The sequence below is a fragment of the Lissotriton helveticus genome, chromosome 12, assembly GCF_964261635.1.
Source record: "Lissotriton helveticus chromosome 12, aLisHel1.1, whole genome shotgun sequence".
Taxonomy (NCBI): Eukaryota; Metazoa; Chordata; class Amphibia; order Caudata; family Salamandridae; genus Lissotriton; species Lissotriton helveticus.
In genome coordinates, this window is record NC_136073.1 from 718,242,091 (window position 1) to 718,264,395 (window position 22,305).

General features: G+C 43.5%; 1 protein-coding gene across 1 annotated transcript in view; it reads left to right on the top strand.

The window, feature by feature from the left end:
• The window catches only part of LOC144799345 (SLAM family member 9-like), a 465,872-nt gene that overhangs the window by 428,287 nt on the left and 15,280 nt on the right, over nucleotides 1-22,305 (top strand). Inside the window, exon 6 of the mRNA XM_078670602.1 lies at nucleotides 17,654-17,776. Coding sequence (XP_078526728.1) covers nucleotides 17,654-17,776 — 123 coding nt within the window. The remainder of the gene's footprint in view (nucleotides 1-17,653; nucleotides 17,777-22,305) is intronic.

The window sequence follows — 22,305 nt, forward strand, 5'->3', positions numbered from 1 at the left end:
TAACATAATTCATCTACCTAACAGGGATCCCTTATTTGTCGCTGTGACAGCTTCCTCTATGAAAGCTTGTAACGTGCTGCAGGTTGACAAACTTTAAGGGCAGATGTACTATCATACTGGTTGCAAATTTGTAGCCAGGATTTTTTCGCCTAGTATGGAATTTTGCAAACCAGCCAATGGGGCTTATTTACAAGAGGGTTGAGCCACCGGAGCGTTACTTTTTTTTGACAATCCGGTGTTGTAAGCCCATCAATCATATTATGAGGCCACGCAAAGCCTCTTCGTGTAGGTTTGCATGGCCTCTCAGATATAAAAGAAAAAGAAGCGCAAGTCACTGTGTTGCCTCATCTGCACCAGGGAGGCGTTCCCTGGGCGTTGCAGTGGGTTTTCCCAAGCAGTACCCTTGGATTGTCACGCAGCCCCAGATTTACTTAATCACGAAAATCTGGGGCAGCGGCAAAACCCTACGCCTCCACAGAGCAGGTATAACAAAGAGAAATATTTTATTTCTTCTCGTTTTTTCCTCTTTCTATGTGTGCTCAGTGGCGAAACGAAAGTTGAGGGGGCCCCCCTGCAAAGTACATGGTGGGGGCCCCCCTTCGGACTCACTCAGGAGCTTTCAGGCCAGGGTACAGTGCTGCTGGGGCCCCCTGGAGCTCGGCCATCCCCCCAACTGTTGTTGGTAAAAGTTGCACTTAATGTATTTTTTCCATTCATTTAGTCATTCATTCGTTCACTTATTTATTCATTCATTCATATTTGTTTCTGAGCACCTGCAGCAAAGGCTCGCTGTCAAACAAAAAAAAGTCATAGGAAATAGATGTGAGCCAATGTATAGTGGTGAGTGGGGCAGCTCTCCTCTTTTGTTTAGGAGACAAAAGAACATTGTCAATGTCTTAGCAAAAGGCTCTCTACTCGCCAACTCGCTAGTCCAAGCATCACTAAATTCAAGAGTCCCAAGCTGAATTATCACCCCGCCATGGCGTATTTACAAGGAGCACCACTTTAACTAAAACGCGATAGTCCGTGTGCCCCTGAAATTCTTCGCCTGTCGAAAGGAGAGCATCAATAGGCTATGAATTCTTGGATGACCCCCGCTGGGTCAAGTAATAAGGGCTGAAATGTCAGAGGAGGAGGCAGCTCTATTCAAATGTAAAGCTGGTATGGTTACCGGGCCTTTGAGAACCTGAATTGAGTCCTCACTTCACAAAATAAATATCCAAATCGCCAAAAAGATTTTTTTATTTACAATTAATTCCTAATGAAAGCATCTGGTAACAGACTCCTTTCACCAAATATATACTAGTACATCCAGGTGTTTAGATGGATTGCAAAGTAATTGACGTTGAATGAGGATGAAATCCAAAGTAATCTAAGTTCAATAGATACTAGAAGTTTAAAACGCTGAAAAATGATAGAGTGTCCTATCCTTTGCCTGGAGTTCTGAAAGTATCTGGGTTTTCATTCTGACCATAAATGGACCAGTCTAAACAAGTAATGTGCCTGCATAGAAGAGTGATATGTAGCTTTGCAGTTCACACTACATTCTTTGATGAGCATACCCTAATATTTTTCGGATCATAAAACGCTAGAATGTGGACCATCCTGAGGAGAAGGCGACACTACAGCTAGTAATGGGCTAAATGCTTCAAGGCACAGGCCCATTGTCCAATCCAGGTAGGCGATGTAGAGATCTTTCTGCAGCGGAGATGACTAAAGCTTGTGGAAAGAGAAAATTCCTCCCTGGCACAAAGCCTTAGTGCTGCACATGCAGGAAAGCAGAAAGGGGAGTGGAGCAGACCCCTGTAACCCTCAGTTCTGTAGAGACAATAGTGCCATTAGGAGAGAGAGGTCTGCAATCTACGAAACACTCCTCTGGCAACATAACTATTCTGAAGTCATTACTTCACAAAGCCTCAATCAAATCACTGTGCTTAACCTTCTTGGAATATTTACTGTGGTAGAGGAGGCCACTCCAATGGCTCATGGGTGCTGTATAAATGCTAGTAACAGCTTAGCATGACATGGCCTGATGCCACTATACTAGGACAAACACTGAACAAGCAATAGGTAAAAAAGCCCATTCCACAGGGGAAATCGCTGCACAACCACTGGGTAAAATTATAACAGTACTATAACTGGGGCGAAATAGTGAACAGGGCACTAAAGATGGGCAACTTATGATAGACAATCCATGCATTGATTTGGTGGTTAAATGCTGTTACTGTGGGATTAAAATAATCAATATTTTTCATGACATCAGTTGCTAAAATGCTTTCAAATCTTACTGTAACTCTGCTATTGTAACATGCAGGGGTGGCACACCTGAAAGTCATATTGAAATTGTAATATAATTCATGGAATACATTGAAGGTTATTCTCATCTTGATTGGTAAATCCATACATACCATGACTTATTAATAGAACCGGTAAATATAAAACGTATCACTAATTAATTACTCTCCAGTGCAAAATTGTGTATTTAAACTATTCAATGGAATGAGAAATAGCCATATTTTTTCCTGTAAGAGATCAAATACTACAGAATAGCTGCGATGAGAAGATCATCAGCATCATTTTGCTGGTAACACGCGAGCTATGTTCACAATGAAGGTAATTGCTCTTTAGAAGGAAATAACAAGAGAGATCCTCAAGAGTGCATCTCTAAAAGTTCCATCAAGTGTGAGATATCATTAAGGGAACAAAACTATCCTGGTTCTCTATAGAATCATCTCCCTACCAACCCTAAATATTTGAAAATATTTTGAAATACTATTAGTAGGAAGATCAAAGAAATATCTTAGGGGCATCATTATGACTAGCATCCTAATGCCAATATAGACCCGGAACTTTGAGTCAAGAGATAATACCGCATTTAATATTACCACACAATGTAATACTGAATGTTATATAGAGATAAATCTATGAGATCAAACATGATGTAACATGTGCACATAAAATGTGATAAACTTCAGAACTGCATTCAGACATCGACGTTGTAACAGCGATTTCCACGTCATTACTCAATCCAGATAGAACATTTAAAAGCCATTTAAAGGTGAAGTAATGCCACTCATATCGCTAATCCCGAATGGAATATTATCACACCTTTTTAATGGGCCACTTACACTGAGGGCCTATGTGCCTTCCCATAGCAATCTCTTCAATAAACAGTTCCTTACTGTTTGTATTTATGTCTGATGTCATTTTGGAAATGATCATATATGGATTGAAGAAATTACTACTACAGTTTCTTGTCAATGTTTAGACTATTTTGTACTGTCATATATCTGGACTGAATGGGAGTTATTCAGTGTGCACTTTGCTCTTTTCTCCATAAGTGCCTATATTGCATGTATTCTTGGAGAAGAGGACCTATTTCTCTAAGATCACTGCTTCTCTTAACTCCCCCAGAGATCTTTTTAAAATCATAGACTCCTTATCTTCTCCCCCGATAGTTGATCCAATAGCGGATTCTCAATAGCTGTGCGATAACATCTCGGCCTTTTTCCACTCAAAGATCGCTGATATCTACAGCTCTCTTGAATCCCTGAATCTGGGGTTGCCCTCCCCTATTGACTGTGCTTCCGTCAGAGATCGAAGCTTGCCCGATGGACACTCCCCGAGTTTCCTGTCCTTTCCCCTTCTCACGCCTGAACAGATGACACAGCTCTTGGAAACACCAAATCAGGCTCTCCTTTAGATCCTTGCCCGCTTAAAGTTCTGAAGGCCTGTCGGGATGTGCTTATCCTCCCCTCATGAATGTCATGAATCGGGCGATCTCGGAGGGAGTGTTCCCCTCTTTATGGAAAATCGTGGTTGTTAAACCCCTTCTTAAAAAGTCTACCTTAGATCCAGGGGTTTTGAAAAACTTCCGCCCCATTTCACTTCTCCCTGCCCCTGCAAAGATGCTGGAATCTCATCTAAATCGGCACCTTAGCTCCTTCCTAGGGGACTCGACTCTTCTGGACCTCTCCCAGCATGGCTTTAGGAGATCTCATAGTACTGAGACCGCCCTTACGGCAGTTGTTAATAATATCCGCTGCCAGGTTGATAAGGGCTACACCACCCTCCTGGTCCTGCTGGACCTGACGGCGGCGTTTGACACTTTGTCTTCATCTATTCTGGTCACCCGCCTCAGGGACATAGGGGTCGGAGATCTTGCCCTGAGCCTCCTGGCTTCCCTTCTAAAGGAAAAGGAGCAGAGAGTGAAGCTGGGCCAGTTTCTTTCTGCCCCTAAACCTGTGCATTGTGGGGTCCCCGAGGGCTCTTCATTGAGCCCTACATTATTTAATATCTATGTGGCCCCACTTGCCAGGGTAGTTAGATCTTTCAGGTTGGAAGTACTGTCATACGCCGATGACACTCAAATAATGGTCTCCCTTACGCAGCCCTTGAAGGATTCTGCTTTGAACTTCAGGAACTGTATGGATGCCGTGTCTCAGTGGATGGTACAGAACTTCCTGAAACTTAACAGGGAGAAAACGGAGGTGCTGATTTTCGGGGGCAGCCAGGATATCTGGTCGAAAGATTGGTGGCCTGCCTCTCTCGGGGACTGCCCTCTTCCCCATCAGTTTGCTAAAAGCTTAGGAGTTTTGGTGGATACTGCTCTCTCCTTGACCGTCAGGTCAAAAGGACTGTCTCCACCTGCTGTGGTATCATCAGGGTTCTTAGAAAGATTGCTCACTATCTTTCCCCTGATGCCCGCAAGCTGGCCACTGTGGCATTAGTCTCCTCAAGACTGGACTACTGTAATGCCCTTTATGTGGGCATTAATAAGAGCCTCATCCATCGGCTCCAGATGGTCCAGAATGCGGTGGCAAAGATAGTTTTAAATCTTCCTAGACTCGCCTCGGCCACGGCAGCCCGCAGAAGCCTACATTGGCTTCCCATTCAGTCCAGGATCTCTTTTAAAATTCTTTGTCTTGCCTATGGGGCCCTTCATGGCATGGGTGTTGTGGGTCTTAATTCACTTATTCACCCCTACTCTCCCTGTCGACCCCTTCGCTCATCTAATAAAAATCTTCTTGAGGTTCCCAAGTTTGTGAGAGCCAAATGGGGAGGCAGGGTAAACATCACTTACAACGAAACTTTTACAACGCACTACCATTACAACGCGGTCATTACAACGCAAACTATTACAACGCATTGCGCTGGGGGGGCGCTCTAGGATAGGGAATAGGTTAATTTACTATCCAATAACCTTCCCTAGTGTCCACGGGGACTGGAGTTGGAATAGTAAATTAAACTATTCACTATCCAACACCCAAAAGCGCTATGCGTTGTAATGGTATGCGATGTAAAAACCGCGTTGTAAAGGCAGGCGTTGTAATAGCCTGCGTTGTAACGTCATACATCCGGGAGGCAGAGCATTTTCCTTGGTTGTACCCAGGCTATGGAATTCTCTTCCTCCCGAACTCCTGGGGCAACCTTCGGTTGCTCTGTTTCGCAAAGCATTGAAAACTTGGCTTTTTTCTGAAGTGTATTTGTAGAGTACCTGTTTGGTCACCACATATTATTGGACCTCCTTAGGCGCCTTGATGCCCTTGGGCTAAGTTGCACGATATAAGATTCCCATCATTCATCATTCATTCATGCGCCCTCTGGCAGCACATAAAAGCCTACACATTATGAGCAGTGAGTGTGTCTCATGCCATGTGACAGCAAATAGGCTTAGTGTTATTGGTTAGATGTACTACTTTTATTATAATTTTACCTGAGAATATTGGTAATTGTGTGGGCAACTTAGAATTGCCTTTGCATTAAAGTTTTTTTTTTTTAAATCACTCACTGGACAAAGATGTATTGATTCTCTTTCTCGCCCACAGCACCTCCTTGAATATGCTTTGGGCTGCCCAGCCTCGTTACCATTAGAGTTAACCACTAAAAAGGGGCACTTGGTCCCCAGTTTGAGATTCCATACTATGGAGGCTCCAGGACACCAGAGAGGAAACATCTGATTTCCAAGGAGGTTTCTAAACTAGATTCCTGGCTATAAACATCAGTTTGTGCGTGGCAGGTAGTAAAACCAGGCAAGCATCTGTCTGAGTGAAAGACCCAGCAAGCAAGACCAACTTTCATAATTTAGACTTGAGGGTCTCTTCTAGGAATTTCTAAAATCCATCCTTGTGTGAGGCCGGTTTGATGGATGGCTCATTAGATTTTCCCAGACTTCAAGATCTGCCACAGAACACAGCAGAGTTATTACTCAGCAGCATCTGACGCAATGCAATGATGCTGAACAATTACATGCCATCAGAAACAGGGCTGTACAGTACAAATGCAGCTGCCACATAAATACACCAAAGTTGAAACATTACTTCATAAAAATATGTCCATAGTAAATAATATGCAAGGAGAAAAAAATACCAGAAAGTAAGATGTCTCATGTGCATACTGTGGTTCTCCCGAACTGATGCTTAAATACTCTAAGGTGATGCTAATACATTCAGGGTGATGTTCAGTCATGCCATCTGTGGGGGTTCATTCTGCCTGCTTTGCTGCTCATTTTTAGCTTTGTGATCAGTTGTGCTGCTCCACGCTAGCAGTTCGGCTGTCCAATCCTGACAGATGTGGGGCTCTGTTAAACTATTTGCGCCAGGCAGTTCTGCTAATTGAGCGAGTCACTTAAGTATGGCTGGTCCTGCACCCTGATGCAATTGCGTATCATAATTGCACAGTGCAGAGCTGCACAATGGCCTGACAGAGGGGCCTCCCGCTCCGGATTTTATTCGGAGCTCTCAGGCATGAGTTCTGTGATGAGGGGCCCCCTGTAGCTTGGGGCCCCCCCCGCACTGCGGGGGCTGCGGGGGCATGTGTTACGCCCCTGTGTATGCTGCATCCTGCAGTACACATGGAAAGAGGAAAACGCATCTTGGGATTGTTTTTGTGCATGATGGTACCCCTTCCTGCACAAAAACAATCCTGCATGCAACACAGACACCTTTGCACCATGGTGCTAGGGTGCCTACATTGGCGCTAGGCACCCAATTGTGCACCAGTGAGAGGGAAAGGAAGGAATTTATGTATTTCATAAATACAGTGCATTCCTGCGCATTCACATTTGCATGGCAGCACTGCAAGAGGCCTTGCGGCGCTGCCCTGCGCCAGTTCCCCGTAAATGAGGACCTAAGAATTTACAGCTCAGTGTCCGAAATTCCCAATCTGATTGAGTCACAATCCAACCTACTTAAATAATATTCATTAGGTAGATTTCAAATCGTAACACATACCTTTTAGTCACAATCACAAGCATGGTTGCCTTTAAGGGTCAGAACACCAACATGTGTTTTCAAAGCAGCCCGTTTTCCTTAAAGGATTCACAGCTGTTTTGTGTTTGTTTTTTACCGATACACCGATATCTGGATACTTTGTTCTGATTTTTGGTCATGGGTGAACATGGATCATGCAACTGCGCCATGATCGAGGCCTGTCTCATGGATTGAAGTCTTGTTAGACCTGGAGGGGTGCACAAGGCGCTACACTAATAGTGTTAAATGGCTACTGCCTTTACCAAGAGTTAAGAAGCATGAGCAAGGTGGTGTCACCATACAGTGTTTTTATAATGGTAATCAGTAGGATTAACAAACTGTTTTACCAGTGTCGCTGAAGTGGAGCACACCGGCCCATACATATAAAGATTCACTGCTTTGTTCTTGACTCCCCCAGACCTACATCATGTTAGCATGTAGCACTTCTGCAGTGCTTGTCTGGTGCATGTGCATACTGTGACGTATGAGTGCCTCTGAATGGTACAGTACATGGAGGCATGTCGGTTCTATATTGGAAACCCAGGGCCTTGGAAAGACATGTTGAGGTGGATGAGCCCTCCCAGAAAGATTTGTGAATTTACACTTTCCTGAGAGATGGGTAAGACACACACTGGAGGAAGGGAGAACCTTGATTCTGGAAAGGGTATTGATCTTGAGTCCTTGGAAAGTCTCAGGAAGAGGATGGGGACTGATAATGAAAACTCTGCAGAGGCAGGGAATTGTAAAATAGGAGGGCAGGACTTTGTTACTTTTTGTTAGGCATATATTAGTGAGGCTGATAGAGGGCATTGTGAACCCACAACTTTAGCAGCTAGAGTGCGGGTGGATTTCTAGATGGGTCTCTTCAGTCTGCAACTCGACAAAGGCTCATAAATAACACAAAAGGGTGGGTAAGTGAATGTGTGAAAGTATGGATGGATGTGTGAGTTAAAGGGTGTATGGTAGATGGATAGATGAATGAGTGAAATTATGGATGTAAGGATGGGAGAGAAAGAATTGATGAATAAGTGAAAGAGGGTAGATGGATAAGTGAAAGAATTGATTACCGAAAGGGAGGATGGAGGATGAGTGAAAGGGTGAATGTATGATGAAAGTATGGATGCATAAGAGAGTGAAAGTATGGAAGGCTGAGTGAAAGGATGGGTAGATGGATGGGTAGATGGATGGATGGATGGGTGGAGCAACAGGGTGGTTGGATGGACAGAGTGAAAAGGTGAATAGATTAATGAGCGAAATGATGGATGATGGATGTTTGCATAAAAGGATGAATGCTTGGGCATCATAAATCCCTAACTTTAACAGTTACAGCGGTGGGTGAGGTTCTTGAAGGGTCTCTTCTATCTGCAACTTGGCAGACAAAGGTGAGTGAGGGAGTGATAGGATGGGTGTGAGTGAAAAGGTGGATGGATGGATGGGTGAGAGGAAGGATGGATGGGTAGATGGATGAATGAATTAAAGGATGGATGGATGCGAGGATGGATGAGTGAAAGAATGGATGGATGAATGAAAGGGAGGAGGGATGGATTATAGGGTGGAGGAATGAGAGAAAGAATGAATGGATGAATAAAAGGGAAGGGCAGAAGGATGAAAGGATGGATGGATGGATGGTTGAGTGAAAGGGTGGAAGGATGGACGATGAGGGAAAGGGTGGCTGGATAGGTGAGTGAGTGAAAGGATGGATGGAATGAGTGAAAGGGAGATGGACAGATGGTTGGACTGAAAGGGTGGATAGAAGGATGAGAGAAATGATATATGGATGACTGAAAGGATGGATGGATGAGAAAGGATGGGGGAATGAAAGAATGGATGGGTGAGTGAACAGGGTGGAGGGAAGGATGGATAAAAGGAGGGATAGATGAGTGAAAGAATGGGTGGATCAATAGAAGTATGGATGGATGAAATGGTGGATGAAGGATGAGTGAAAGAATAGATGGATGAGTAAAAGGGAGGGTGGATGGATGGACAGAATAATGAAAGTATGGAAGGAGAAGTTAGTGAAAGGATGAATGGATAAGTGAAAGAGTAAATGAATGGATGAGTGAATGGATGGGTGGAAGGCTGGATGGATTAATGAAACGATGTACGGCTGAGTGAAAGGATGGATGGATGGATGAGTGAAAGGCAGAATGGATGAGTGAACGGATGGAGGGAGTGAAAGGGTGGATTTATGGGTGAGCACAAGAATGGATGTATGAATGGCTGAAAGGATTGATGGGTGGATAAATGAAAGGGTGGACGGAGAGATGGATAGGTGAAAGGATGGATGGATAAATAGGTTTGGAGATGGATGAATAGGTTCAGATATGGATGGATGGACAGATTGAATGGTGAAAGACTGAATGATGGATGAAAGAATGAATGGATGGCACAATGTAAAGGTGAAACAGTAGATATTCGCAAGTGAATGGAAAGGAAAAAGGATGAATGAATAGATGCTTGGATAGAAGAGACAAGAGAGCTCTTTGGGGGAGGGATATGATGACTTGCTGCTTTTGCTTAGTGCCATAGGAGCTTTAGTTCAAAGTGGGGGGTATTTTAATTTTCTGACTAGTCCCTTGGGCTGACAGTTAGGTGCAATCCTCAAGACACTCCCATGGCCTGTGCTTTGGGGCTATCAAGATTGAAGTTACTGCTGCTGTGACAGGCTGCTTCCTGGATAATGGACAGAACATATGAGTGGGCATTTCAAAGGAAGCAACAGCAACACCCACCACATGAATTCCAAGAGAAATGTCACTAAATCAGATTTGTGTCTGGAAATGGACTATAAAAAGGAGAGCTTGAGTTTCCGAAATGGTCTACTTTCAAGCAGTCAATTGAGGCTGTACATGGACATAGAGAAACTCAGCAAGGCTTCTGTTTTTTTTACTATACTGGGGACCAAGGCCTGCTAGTCTCCCTGCTGGGTAAAAGGACATCACCCAGAAAAATTGAGACCACTTACCCTGTAGTCTGGAGCTCAAGCATCCGCCTTCCTGCTAGGATCTGAGGAGATGAGTGCCTGGATGGAGCAGGGGCCAGTTGAGTCGGCCTCTGAAGCGTAATGAGAGCTTTATGGTCATGAGGGACTGCCACACCGATCGGGTCATCAGACCCAGTGCAGCTCAAGTCAACGATCCTGTATGCCAGAGGGGGTAACAGAGAAGAAAAGTGTTGTCACACTGATGGGCCATCGGCGTGTGTGCAGCCTAATGCAGCATCCCCATATGGCAGAGGGGGTAGCAGTAAAGATGAGTTGTGCAGCACCAATCAAGCCTTCTGCCTATGTGCTGCTCAAGTCAGCAACCCTGTATCCACAGGGGGCCACAGTGAACAAAAGTGCTGCTTCACCGATCTGGCTGTCCTCCCAAGTTGGGGACCTCATATGGTAGAGGGGGCCGCCAAGAAGTCAGAGCTTTGGTGCACCAATCAGTCCATTTGTCTTAGTGCCACCCAAGTCAGTGACCCCGCATGCCAGAGGGGGCTGCTGTTAAGAGTAAGGAACATCACCCTGATGCACAGCTGCAAAGCGTGAGGGTCATCTCTCAAATGCAGTGTGTGACAGTGAAGAACAGAGAGTTCTGACCTGTGCACCCAGAGCACAGACTTCAGCAATAGAGGCCAAGTAACAGCCCTAGACCTGCTTTCAGGATCAGAGGAACTTACTGCATCACTGCTGTGAATGCCCAGGTGCCTTGTCCGCAGCGACGAGACTATAGCTCTTCACCAACATCAGTTCCAGTCTGCCATGATGCAGGACTTCTTAATGCTCCTGGGTCTTCCGTAACGCAACAGAAGTAGAAGCGGGTAAGACTGTTCGTTGGGTTGCAGAGCCCTGGAGGAACTTGCTCTGACTAATAGTGCAACAGAACTGTTGGACTTTGACTTCTAAAAAGTAATTTTGGAACTTCTAAGACTCATACTCTAGTGGGGCCTAGCATAAATGTTGTGTGACATAAATGAGTAATAACTATTTCCAGGACTGTGCTAGTGTGCTCGCCTTATGAAGACTTTTTATATTGTTTGTGTGTGCCATATTTTACTTTGTGTTCATTTATAAATACTACTTTTGCCATAAAAGTGAGTATTTAAGCAACCATCTGGCAGGACATTCATTTATTGGGGTTGCTGTAGGTATTTGGAGTTATGTACTAGAGTACACCTTGCACCTATCTCCTCCCAAGAAGCCTTGGATTGCTTGACCCAGGATACCACTGAGAGTCAAGTGATGACATGGTACTTCTTGACTCAGTTAATCAGGATCCATAGTAGATTGTTTAGTTAAAAGAATGCTCAAACTTCATTATTAATGGCCCAAACCCATCCAAACAATGTTATATTCCAGTAGTTGCACTTTCATTGGCCACGGTGCATCCTGAAAACACTTTATTTAATTGAAAGTCAAATTTCGACCATGTATCCATAGGATTGGCTGCATTGACTGTCTGTGACAACCTCCCCCATGAGCAGAAATCCCCCCACAGGCGGCCACCCCATCCCCCCAGACCACCACCTCACATGTTTATTATTTTGTCTTTAAAATGAAATGTATTTGCATTACTACAGTACCTCAGCTCAAGCGTTATCCATACTACTATAATAAAGGAAGAACTTTCAGCCTTTGAGGCGGGTAAACTCGGGAACCACAGCGCCAATCCACACACCCGATACACCGTTGGAATCGTCAGGGTGTGTAGATGGTTATAGGCTATATACATTTTTTTTAAAACGTGATTTAAAAAATTTACAGTAAAAAAAAAAAGTAGTCCCTCCGAAGTAGCGCCGGCCGCGACGTGCGGGATCACGTCAGGAGCGCGGGGAGGAGCGCGGGGAGGAGCGGCGTCCAGGAGCGCGACGAGGAGCGGCGGACATGGCGCGGGGGAGGAGCGGTGGCGTGAGGAGCAGCTGACAGGCCAGCGGCGGTGTGAGCAGCAGACAGGCTGGAGGAGAGGTGGCTGAGGTATGGGAGCGGCGGACATGGCGCGGGGGAGGAGCGGTGACGTGAGGAGCAGCGGACAGGCCAGCGGCGGTGCGAGCAGCGGCAGGCGGGAGGAGCGGCGGCTCAGGTAAGGGGACCCATGTTGGGGCAGGCGGGGTCGGGGCAGGCCGGGGTCGGGGCAGGCGGGGGTCGGGGCAGGCGGGGGACGGGGCAGGCAGGGGACGGGGCTGCTGCACAATGTCGGGGCGGGCAGGGGTCGGGGAAGCCTGTTGCACCCGGACAAGGTCGGGACGGGCTGCTAGTCCACAATAAAGTGAGACCGCAAATGCTTTACTTATTGAAGCTTGCTCAGTTGCACTGTACCACAACTTCCACTGAAGTCTTGCAGTACTTCACGGTGTGCTGGGTGGGGTCCCACAAGAGTATCATGGGACCGTCAACAACAAAAAATCCTCATTTTGGCCCCTCAGGTGTACCCTCTGGGTCCCTCCAAAGAGTGCCAGTGTTTCAGGTTGTGCTTCCCCTTCAATGTTATCTTTTAAACACATTCAGGACATGGCAACTGAGCGCTCATGTCCAGTAATGGCTGCCGCATACATTTTCTTCCTGTTCCATCCAGCACATTAGAGGATAGGTGCCGCGGGACAGTGCCAGTCCAGTGGGACTGAAATTACCCCTGGAAATATTGAAGAAGGAATATTTGTGCTTGTTGTACTATAAGAGTACAATATGAAGGATGTGTTTTACGTTGAAGGCAGTAGTCATTAATGGTTAAAGCTATATATACATAGATTTAAAAAAAAAAACTTATTTTGTTGTTATTACTGCACAGAACAAGGGTTTTCACTCTATGAAGTTTTTGATGACATTACCGAACTAATGGATGGTCACTTTCAGGTAAGCACCAATGAAGAAACATTATGTACATAAGAAGGAACCTATTCACATAGCCATTTTGGAGTACGTCAAGTAGTGCTCCTTTTTTTACAGACTTATACATCCTTTTTTAAATTGACTCCCAAACATCTTCAGTGGAATACCAGTGGAATACCATAGGAATATTCATATACAATTAGTACAAATAGAAAGGCCTGTACCCTCCTTGCACTCTTTAAATAGTTCAAACCCAATTTACAAAAGCATGTTGGAGTATATAAAAGAGTACACCCACAGTGAAACTTCCTAGTACTTCTAAATACTTTGGTGACTCAGGCCCAAAATAATTATCATCTAATAGGCCAATTATGATGTCGGGCGGAAATTTGGACTAACTGACTTGCGGTTGGCGGTTCGCCCAGCCGATTACGATGTGACTGAACACTGTTTCGTCGGATTCCCATTGTTTCCTATGAGAGCTTGTGTTCCCCCCAATAACCGGCCGTAACACAGGCTCCTATTGGAAAATGGTCTGTGTGGAAAACCCTGCACCCTGTCGCAGGCACCCCACGACGCCTGCCACACAGTGCAGGGCTTTACAGGGGTTTTTCTTAGGGTAGGTAGCCAAAATATTGAAATTAAAATATCGATATGCAATAATATCGATGTTTTAATTTCGATGGTATAGAATATCGATGTGCAATATTATCGATGGACAGAATATCGATTTTAAGGTATCTATGTTATTAATATCGACATTTTATTTAGTGTTGTGGAGAAGTGTGGCTCACTGATTAGAGGAGGCAGACCTGGGAGCAGAGGTCAGCCCAGGACCAGGGTTCAATTCCCGGCTCGGCGGGGTCTTGAGTCCTAAAATGTCCATGGACTTGACAATTCTTGCTCCGGTGCCTACTCGATTCACGGGTTCACACTCTGCGACTCTGGGCAATAGCTTGCTTAATCTCCACAATGGCCCCTCGCGGCGGGATGCCTGGCTTTCACCTTGCGGATACCCTGCTGGAGTTATCTCACAGGGGAATACCAGGACGGGTTCCCAAAGCAAGCGCTTAGAAACCGCTTGGTGATTTGCGCTATATAAATTCATTTACATTTACATTTATGTTATGTATTTTATTATGTATTTTATATGTTTATTAAACATGTTTTTAATATATGTTTAGAAATTGGTAATTTTGTTTACATTTTGCATTTTAGTATCAGAGCGGGTTGTGGGTTTATAGGGGAATAGAGTGGGAAGTAATGTAATTATAATTAATTAATTATTATGTTTTTTTAATATTTTTGATTAATTGTTAATTAATAATTAATTGTTAATTAATTACTATTAATTAGTTAATTAAATTAATTAGAGTTAATGTTGTAATATTTTTTATTTTTTGTTATAGTTGATTAATAATTAATCGGTATTTAATTATTATTAAGTGATTAAATGATAATCACATTTTTTATGTGATTTATTTATGTGTAGTGGGTTGTGTGTTTATAGGGGAATAGGGTGTGAAATAATTAAATTAAATTAAATAAAGAGATTGTATGTATTTATTGGTATTTAATATTAAATTGTTGTTAATTAATTAATTGGTAATTCGTTTTTTTAATTAATTTATAATATTAATTATACATAATTTATTAATAAATATTGTTTATTCTTGTAAATTTCTTGTTAATTAATTATTAATTGATCATTAATTATTAATTGGTAATTAATATTTGTCAATTAGTTAATTTATAATTACATCAATTTCATATTATTAATTGTTATTAATTGATTCATTAATATTTAGATTAATTGTGTTTTTTTGTATGTGTAGTGTGTTGTGTGTTAAAGGGGGAGTAGCGTGGGAAGTAATTTTTTGTTATTTTAGTAAATATTCATTATAAATATTTGGTATTTAGTAAAATATTTTTGTAAATAAAATATTACATCTTTTTGTTCTTTAAAAAAATATGTAATTGATAAGTATGTTAATATAACGCCTACACTATCCTGGGCTTTCGCTACTATTGCACCCTCTGGAGTGGAAATAGTAATTTTTACCACCACGCTTTCCAACGCTTTCCCTACAGTTGCACCCTTTGGAGTGGGAATAGTAATTTTTACCCTTATGCTATCCAACGCTTTCCCTACTGTTGCACTCTCTGGAGTGGGCATAGTAATTTTTACCCCCACGCTATCCAATGCTTTCCCTACTGTTGCACCCTTTGGAGTGGAAATAGTAATTTTTACCCCTACGATATCCAACGCTTTCCCTACTGTTGCACCCTCTTCAGTGGGAATAGTAATTTTTACCCCTACGCTATACAACGCTTTCCCTCCTGTTGTACCCTCTGGAGTGGGAATAGTAATTTCTACCCCCACGCTTTCCAACGCTTTCCCTACTGTTGCACCCTTTGGAGTGGGAATAGTAATTTTTACACCGACGCTATCCTGCGCTTCCCTGCTGTTGCACCCTCTGGAGTGGGAATAGTAATTTTTACCCCCTACGCTATCCAATGCTTTCCCTACTGTTGCACCCTTTGGAGTGGAAATAGTAATTGTTACCCCTACGATATCCAACGCTTTCCCTACTGTTGCACCCTCTTCAGTGGGAATAGTAATTTTTACCCCTACGCTATACAACGCTTTCCCTCCTGTTGCACCCTCTGGAGTTGAAATAGTAATTTTAACCCCTACGCTTTCCCTACTGATGCAATATGTGGAGTAAGTATATATATTAATTTATATGTAGAGTTTTTAATTTATTTTGAATATATATGTATTAATTATTATTTTTTAAATATGTTTTAATGTTTATATCTATAATTTGTTAAATTATATGTATTTTTAATATTTTTTCCATTGTTATTAATACATTTAAAAAACGATATTTTTTACTTCGATATTTTTGTACTACGATATTTTTTGTCTCGATATGTTTGTACTTACCTTTATGTAAATAGAACTACGATATTTTTGATGTCGATATTTTTGCTTTGATATTTTTGTATGTCTATATTCTGTCTGTCGATATTATGTCATAGATTCGTTTCTTAGTATTCCCCTCGGCCCCCAACCGGAGGCCCCAGGATGTAGGGGGCCCTGCCATGAGCCCCCAAAGTCACTTTTCGATAGCCTTTTCATGTCGGACATTCTGACCCAAAAAGGTTGGTGGAAAACGTCATCGTAATCATGAGGTCAGAAAATGTGTACATAGGGGTGTACGATGCGGTTCTGACTGACACAAATCCTCTGAGAGCCAGTCAGAACCGATGCGGAATGACTACACGGTTTACCTTCCGGCCGCGAACATTGTAATCGGTCAGGCAGCTTGTAAACCGACCGAGTCAGCCAGAAGGTCTCCGACACGGTCGAGGAGAATCTGACTGTCGGGAGGAGGCTTTCCGCCCGACATCGTAATTGACCTTTTGATGGCTTATTTGATTGCCCTGTTAACTGCCTCGCAGACACTGTGTCGCCATGTGCATTGCATCGTACCTTGAGGACAAAAGAACAACATCTGGTACACTGTTGTTTTTTCAGTTCTGTGAAGTTGCCTTGTGCATTGACTGCTCATAGAAGGGGGGAGAGACATATTATGTGTATTTTTGTTAGTATGTGCCTATGGCCACTTTATAGATAATGTATTTCACTGAGGTCAATTCATTATTTCTTTATAATTATGAAATACTGATTGGACTTTACTCTTCAGGTGCTTGCCCCAAATTAGGAATCACCATATATCCTTTTCATGCCAATGCCAGTTTTTATTCAAAAGAAGCTATTTTGTATGTATGTATATATTCATTTGTACTTGTTTTATACAAATTAATGATAGATATAAATTATAAAAATATCTGTATAGGGCGGGCTATACAAAAACTAGCTAAAGACAAACTTTCAAACGATAACAGAGTAAATGTGGTAAACCATACTGATTCAAATGCAGCTCTATAGGGTTCTTTTATAGTTTTCCAGTACTTCACCCACATTAATTCTGCCTACCATTGCTTCATTCCCTTTACTTCTAACCACCATTAACAATACCCATCATTTCTTCTAACCCATCTTTCTCAGTTATGACCTTAACTTCAATACATTATGTCGACCGACCATGACTTCAACCCCCTATATTTACCATTTAATTGCCCTTTTCTTCAAGTTCATCACTTCAGCCTGCACCTGCATATGACTGTAACTTAGGCCTGACTGTGACCCCGAGAATAAAACTAAACCTTAAGGTGCAAAATAAATTACATTAGATGCTGAAGTTAAGGTTGGACATTTACCATTAAGTGAAGCCACCGAAAGCTTCCTATTTCAATTCTGATGACTTATTGGACTAGTTCACCTTCTGTAGAGGTCCAAACTTGAACAAATGGTCAAAGGGTCAAATATTCATGGGTCCACCAAACCCGTCATCCTTCAGAAATCAATGAAATAAATATTATGGATGTAATTAATGGGGTAAAAAATAAACAACAGGAAAGAGAGCTGTTGAATACACTTGTATGGTATGAAAATACTGGTCACGTTAAATCATATATTTATATGCATTGTGATTAATAATTAGATTTTCTTTTCTTTTAGGACAGGTATGACTTGGAGGACCACCATATGAACACGCAAGAAGAAAACATAAAGGCGACGACTGTTTATCAGAAAATCCAGCCGTATCCCAAATGCACACCTGATGAAGACAGCGGAATGGAGGTTAATTGACAATTAGTGATTGAGGGCAGACATTCTGCATTGGGCGGGTAGACAGAACCGACATTAAGTGGGAGGCAGGATGTGCACTGTCGCAATCTACTTACATGTTTTTCACTTGATCCTTCTTGGGGGTCTGGGCAGCAATAGTTTTCCAAAGTTTCAAACTTAAGTAATTCATTCTTTCCTGTGCCTCCCTAAATAAAACACAGTGAATTAAAAATGGTAGAAATCACCATAGAGGAGGTAAGGGCCACATGTATTAAGCATTTATGCGGTCAGAAATGGCTGATGGTCCATTTCCGACCGCAAAACTGTTTTTACCTATGTATAAAACACAATTTGTGATTTGGTAACACATTACCGAATCGCAATTTGTGTTTCAGATTCAGTATTTGAAAGGGGCGTGTTTAGGGCGTCCCTTCCGAATACCGAATCTGTATGGGATGTATGAACGTTTTGCGACTGACTTACGGTCGCAAAACATTCATATTTTGCCAACTCCTTGAAGGAGGTGGTTACCCATTCCCAAGTTGAAAGGAGTACACTGGGGCCCCTGCCCTTTTCAGAATGGAAAAAAAATGTTTTAAGAGCAGGCAGTGGTCCCAGGGACCACTGCCTACTCTCAAAAAATGAAACGGCAAAGTTTTCTTTTTTAACTGCATCCTGTGTTCCTTTAAGAAAAATTTACTGCATTTTTAAAACAAAAAGACTGCTTTATTTAAAAGCAATCACAGACATAGTGGTCTGCTGACCTCAGCAGGCCACCATGCCTTTGATGAAGTAAATTCCTAATGGCTCGCAAATTTGCGACTTACCTCATTAAAATGTATGAGGTAGGTCTATTTGCGACCTATTAAGAATTGCCAATGAAAATGAAGAGTTTCATACATTAGGAATAGCAAGGACCTTATTGAGATTCAGGGAAAATTGCCTTTAGGTGTTCGCTACTTGAAATAATGATACATGTGGCCTTAAGTCGCACCGGTATACTAATTAGCCCCATATTGCCTATGCCTATTATAAGGGTATCCTAGTTTTTTTTTATTTATACCTTTCTGTGCTGATTTGCAGCACTATTCGTATCAGCACTGCCCATGTAGTTTGTGTAATCGGTTCCAAACATTCTGGCTAAAAAATGTTTTTTAAAAATCCTCAAAAAATAATCTAAAAGAAGGTCTGCTTCTCTTGTGAAAACTATCTGTTGGTGATATTTCTCACAAAAAGCAACCTTCAGAAAATATCAGAAAAAGAGACTGGGCCGAAAATCTTATCACAACACTACTCAGGTTCGTTTTTTCACGCACTATTGGTCAGGGACCTTTCTACAGCAAAAATGTTTTTTGTGTGTGTTTTTTTGTAATTTTGTTTATTAGCATTTGCAAAACCAACGTGTGACTTAACAAGCAACTGTCCAGCCCAGCTATTTGACAGGTAGCACATCTACAGTTTCATCCTGGCCCCCCGCTCCCCCCGGCCCTTCGACCCTTTCTTCGATCATGTATTCAGACAGTGTACATTGGTGCTACTCCCCCATGCCTCGAGCAGAGGCCTATCAGTTGAGAGGGCTGCAATTCTCAAGCACACACCCCCTCACCCCAGGCTGCCAAATCTCTGCTGCTTTTTCTTCTGTGCTGGTTCTTTTAATGTGCTGCTCATCTGCTAGAGCCCACTCCTGCAAATCTCCAAGCATAGACTTCTGCGGCCCGAGACGCTTGCCATCCGATGGCAATCCACCGCATGCCAAAGTAGACCCATCTGTCGCATCAAATATGGTAAGGTGCCAGGGACAAATTTCCCCATCATGAGGACCTCCAGAAGTTTTTATGAGTCAGGTGTTCCCATTGGTAAGGCCTTCTGCCAGTTTGCGTCTTCATCAGCTCCTTGAGACCCTCACGGGTAAATAGTGCACTTTATAAATGCTATGATTGATTGATTAATTGATCTAGCCACTGCATTGTGTGCTGGAGCTGCAATGAGGAGAAATACAGAAAAAGATCAGGCTACCCGAGGCCTCCTTTCCTATCCAGGAGCTTCAATGTGTCCAGCTTGACTCGTCAGCAACTCCTTGCCCAGACCAGGTTCCCTATCGGTTTATCCAGCAGCACGAATGTGGAGCGGGTAATCGGGAACATTACATCCTGCAATATGGAGAGACATCACAGCAGGAAGACCATCTTTGCTACTGCTATTCAATCCATCATGAATAGCCGGATCATGTTCCAGAATCCAACTGATCGAGTCAGCTTCCCCACCATCTTCTCAACGTGAAATGTGTAATGGTCACCCGGGTCCAGCACAACACACATTTTGAGGTATCATAAAATGTTGTGCTCCCAGTGTAATTTTAGGCCCTGCTGGAGTTGTGCGCCCGTCCACCCAGGGGTAATAGCTTAGACTTGGTCCAGTTTGTGTGCAGTCCTGACACCTCCACAAATTTACTCAGCTCTTCCAGCAGCACAGGGACCAACCGCTCGGGGATCTGTTGGTAGACCAGGGCATCGTCATCATATAAGGAGACCAAACATGGGGGTACCTCCAGGTGGCCCCACAACGGACCAAGTCTACTGCGCAGTTTACATGCCAGTGGCGACATTGCCATTGCGAACAACATAAGGGCCAAAAGAGAGCCCTGTCTCATTCCCTGCTCAAGTTCCCAGGAGGTTGAGATCACCCCACAAGTGCAGACCCACCCAACAGACCGCTTGTATATAAGCCTCACACATTTTATGAACTTAGGGTCAAATCCCAAGGTTGCTGGACAGGCCAGATGTATTGTCTCCCCATTGTGTCGAACAACTGTTCAATATCTTGGGACTCCAGTGCATAGCTATGATATGAGCTCAGCAGGGTCCTTTCCTTCTCTCGGGAGCAATATTATTGTCGCCTCTCTCATACACTGGGGCAGCTCTGCATTCTCCCACACCTCTATGAACACTTCTAATAGGTTTTCATGGGTGCCAGCGGCAGCAGCTGAAATAGCTCCATTAGGAATCTGTTGATCATCAGAGGCTTCCTCTGCTTCATATCCACCAGCACTTCCTGTAGCTTCTTCATCAATAAGGGGGCTTCCAGGAGCATTTGATGTTCCTGGCTGAGTCTGGGTAGTGCTGCTGACCGGATGTACTACTCCATCACATCCATATCTGCCAGTGGCTCTCACATAAAGCTCTCCAGCAAGTACTCCACACAAGCCATATTTATCTGGGCGCTTGCTACCAGTGCTGCACCCCAACCACACAAAAAGAAAGGATATGCGACTGGGGCCAGTCCCTCTTTAACAGCCACACCAGCATTCAGTCTGTCTTGTCTCCTTCCGGTTGTCGGTATTGGGTGCGAGTGAATTTCTCAAGGTGGGTCCCAGTGTCCCTCATTCAGCGCCTAAGCTGTGTTTGCTGCCTGCAAGCATCAGGATCCCGATAGGTGCAGCTGCCTCAATTTGCCTCCTGCCGTTCCAGTTCTGGGAATTTGCGCTTCAGTTGCATTTGCACCCATGTATGTAATCCATACGCTCCCCCCTCAACGAGACCTTATAGTCCTCCCATTCAGTCATCCTAGTGTTTGTGGTGTGCGAATTCTCATAAACAATATGAGTAATTAGCTCTTTACGTGCTCTTGGAACTCTAAATCATTGAGCTCCTCTCCGCGGAGTCCCAAAGCAGGATTCTGACTCTAACCGTCCCGCATAGAAATATGTCCAGCAGTGGGGAGTGGTCTGATAAGTAATGGTTAAGATATGAGCATTCTTAAATATGTCTAAGTCCTCTGCCCTCCCCAGCAACATGTCTAGTCTGCTATGTATCCCATGTACCAGGGAATAAAATGAAAAGTTACTCTTCTTGGGTGGTGATGCTGCCAAATCTCTTGCAGATTGAGGCTCTCCAGCACCACCCCCAGCGAGGCTTTCATGTGAGGTTTCTTTATGGCTCTGCCTAGAGGGGGCCCTGTCCATTCACCAATCAAGCACACAAAATAACCTACTACACCAGTTGCGTGTGTATACATGGAGTGATCAATTTAAACATCTACCTAAATCTACGCTGGGTCCCTAACATCTACGCTGAGTGCAAGTGTTCACAATGCAGGCATTAAACCCGTCCAGCGTCCTAACCACTGTGACATATCATTGCTTGGAGTCTGAGTGTACCTCGTGCTGCATAAAGGGGACTCCCACCACTATCCATGTCCCCACCCCACTGGCTTAGTTGGAGAATATGACTGCAAAAAGGGCGCCTCACCACCGTTTTCCCAGGTGCATGGCCTCCGTCCGCATCATGTGTGTCTCCTGGAAAAGGGCCACCTGCACCCTATGCCACAGAAGAAAGAAGGGCATTCAGTAAAGTTTAGTACAGTTATTCAGTCCCCGGACATTCCAAGTGACTAATATCCAGTTCATCATGTGATGCGGTTACTGCGAAGGTCTGGTAGGGAGGGAGCGATTGGGCCATTGTCTTTCCCTTCCCGGTAATTTCTCTTTAGGGTCTGTACTTGCATCCTGGCTCCCAATATCCTCAAACTGCAAACTAATATCC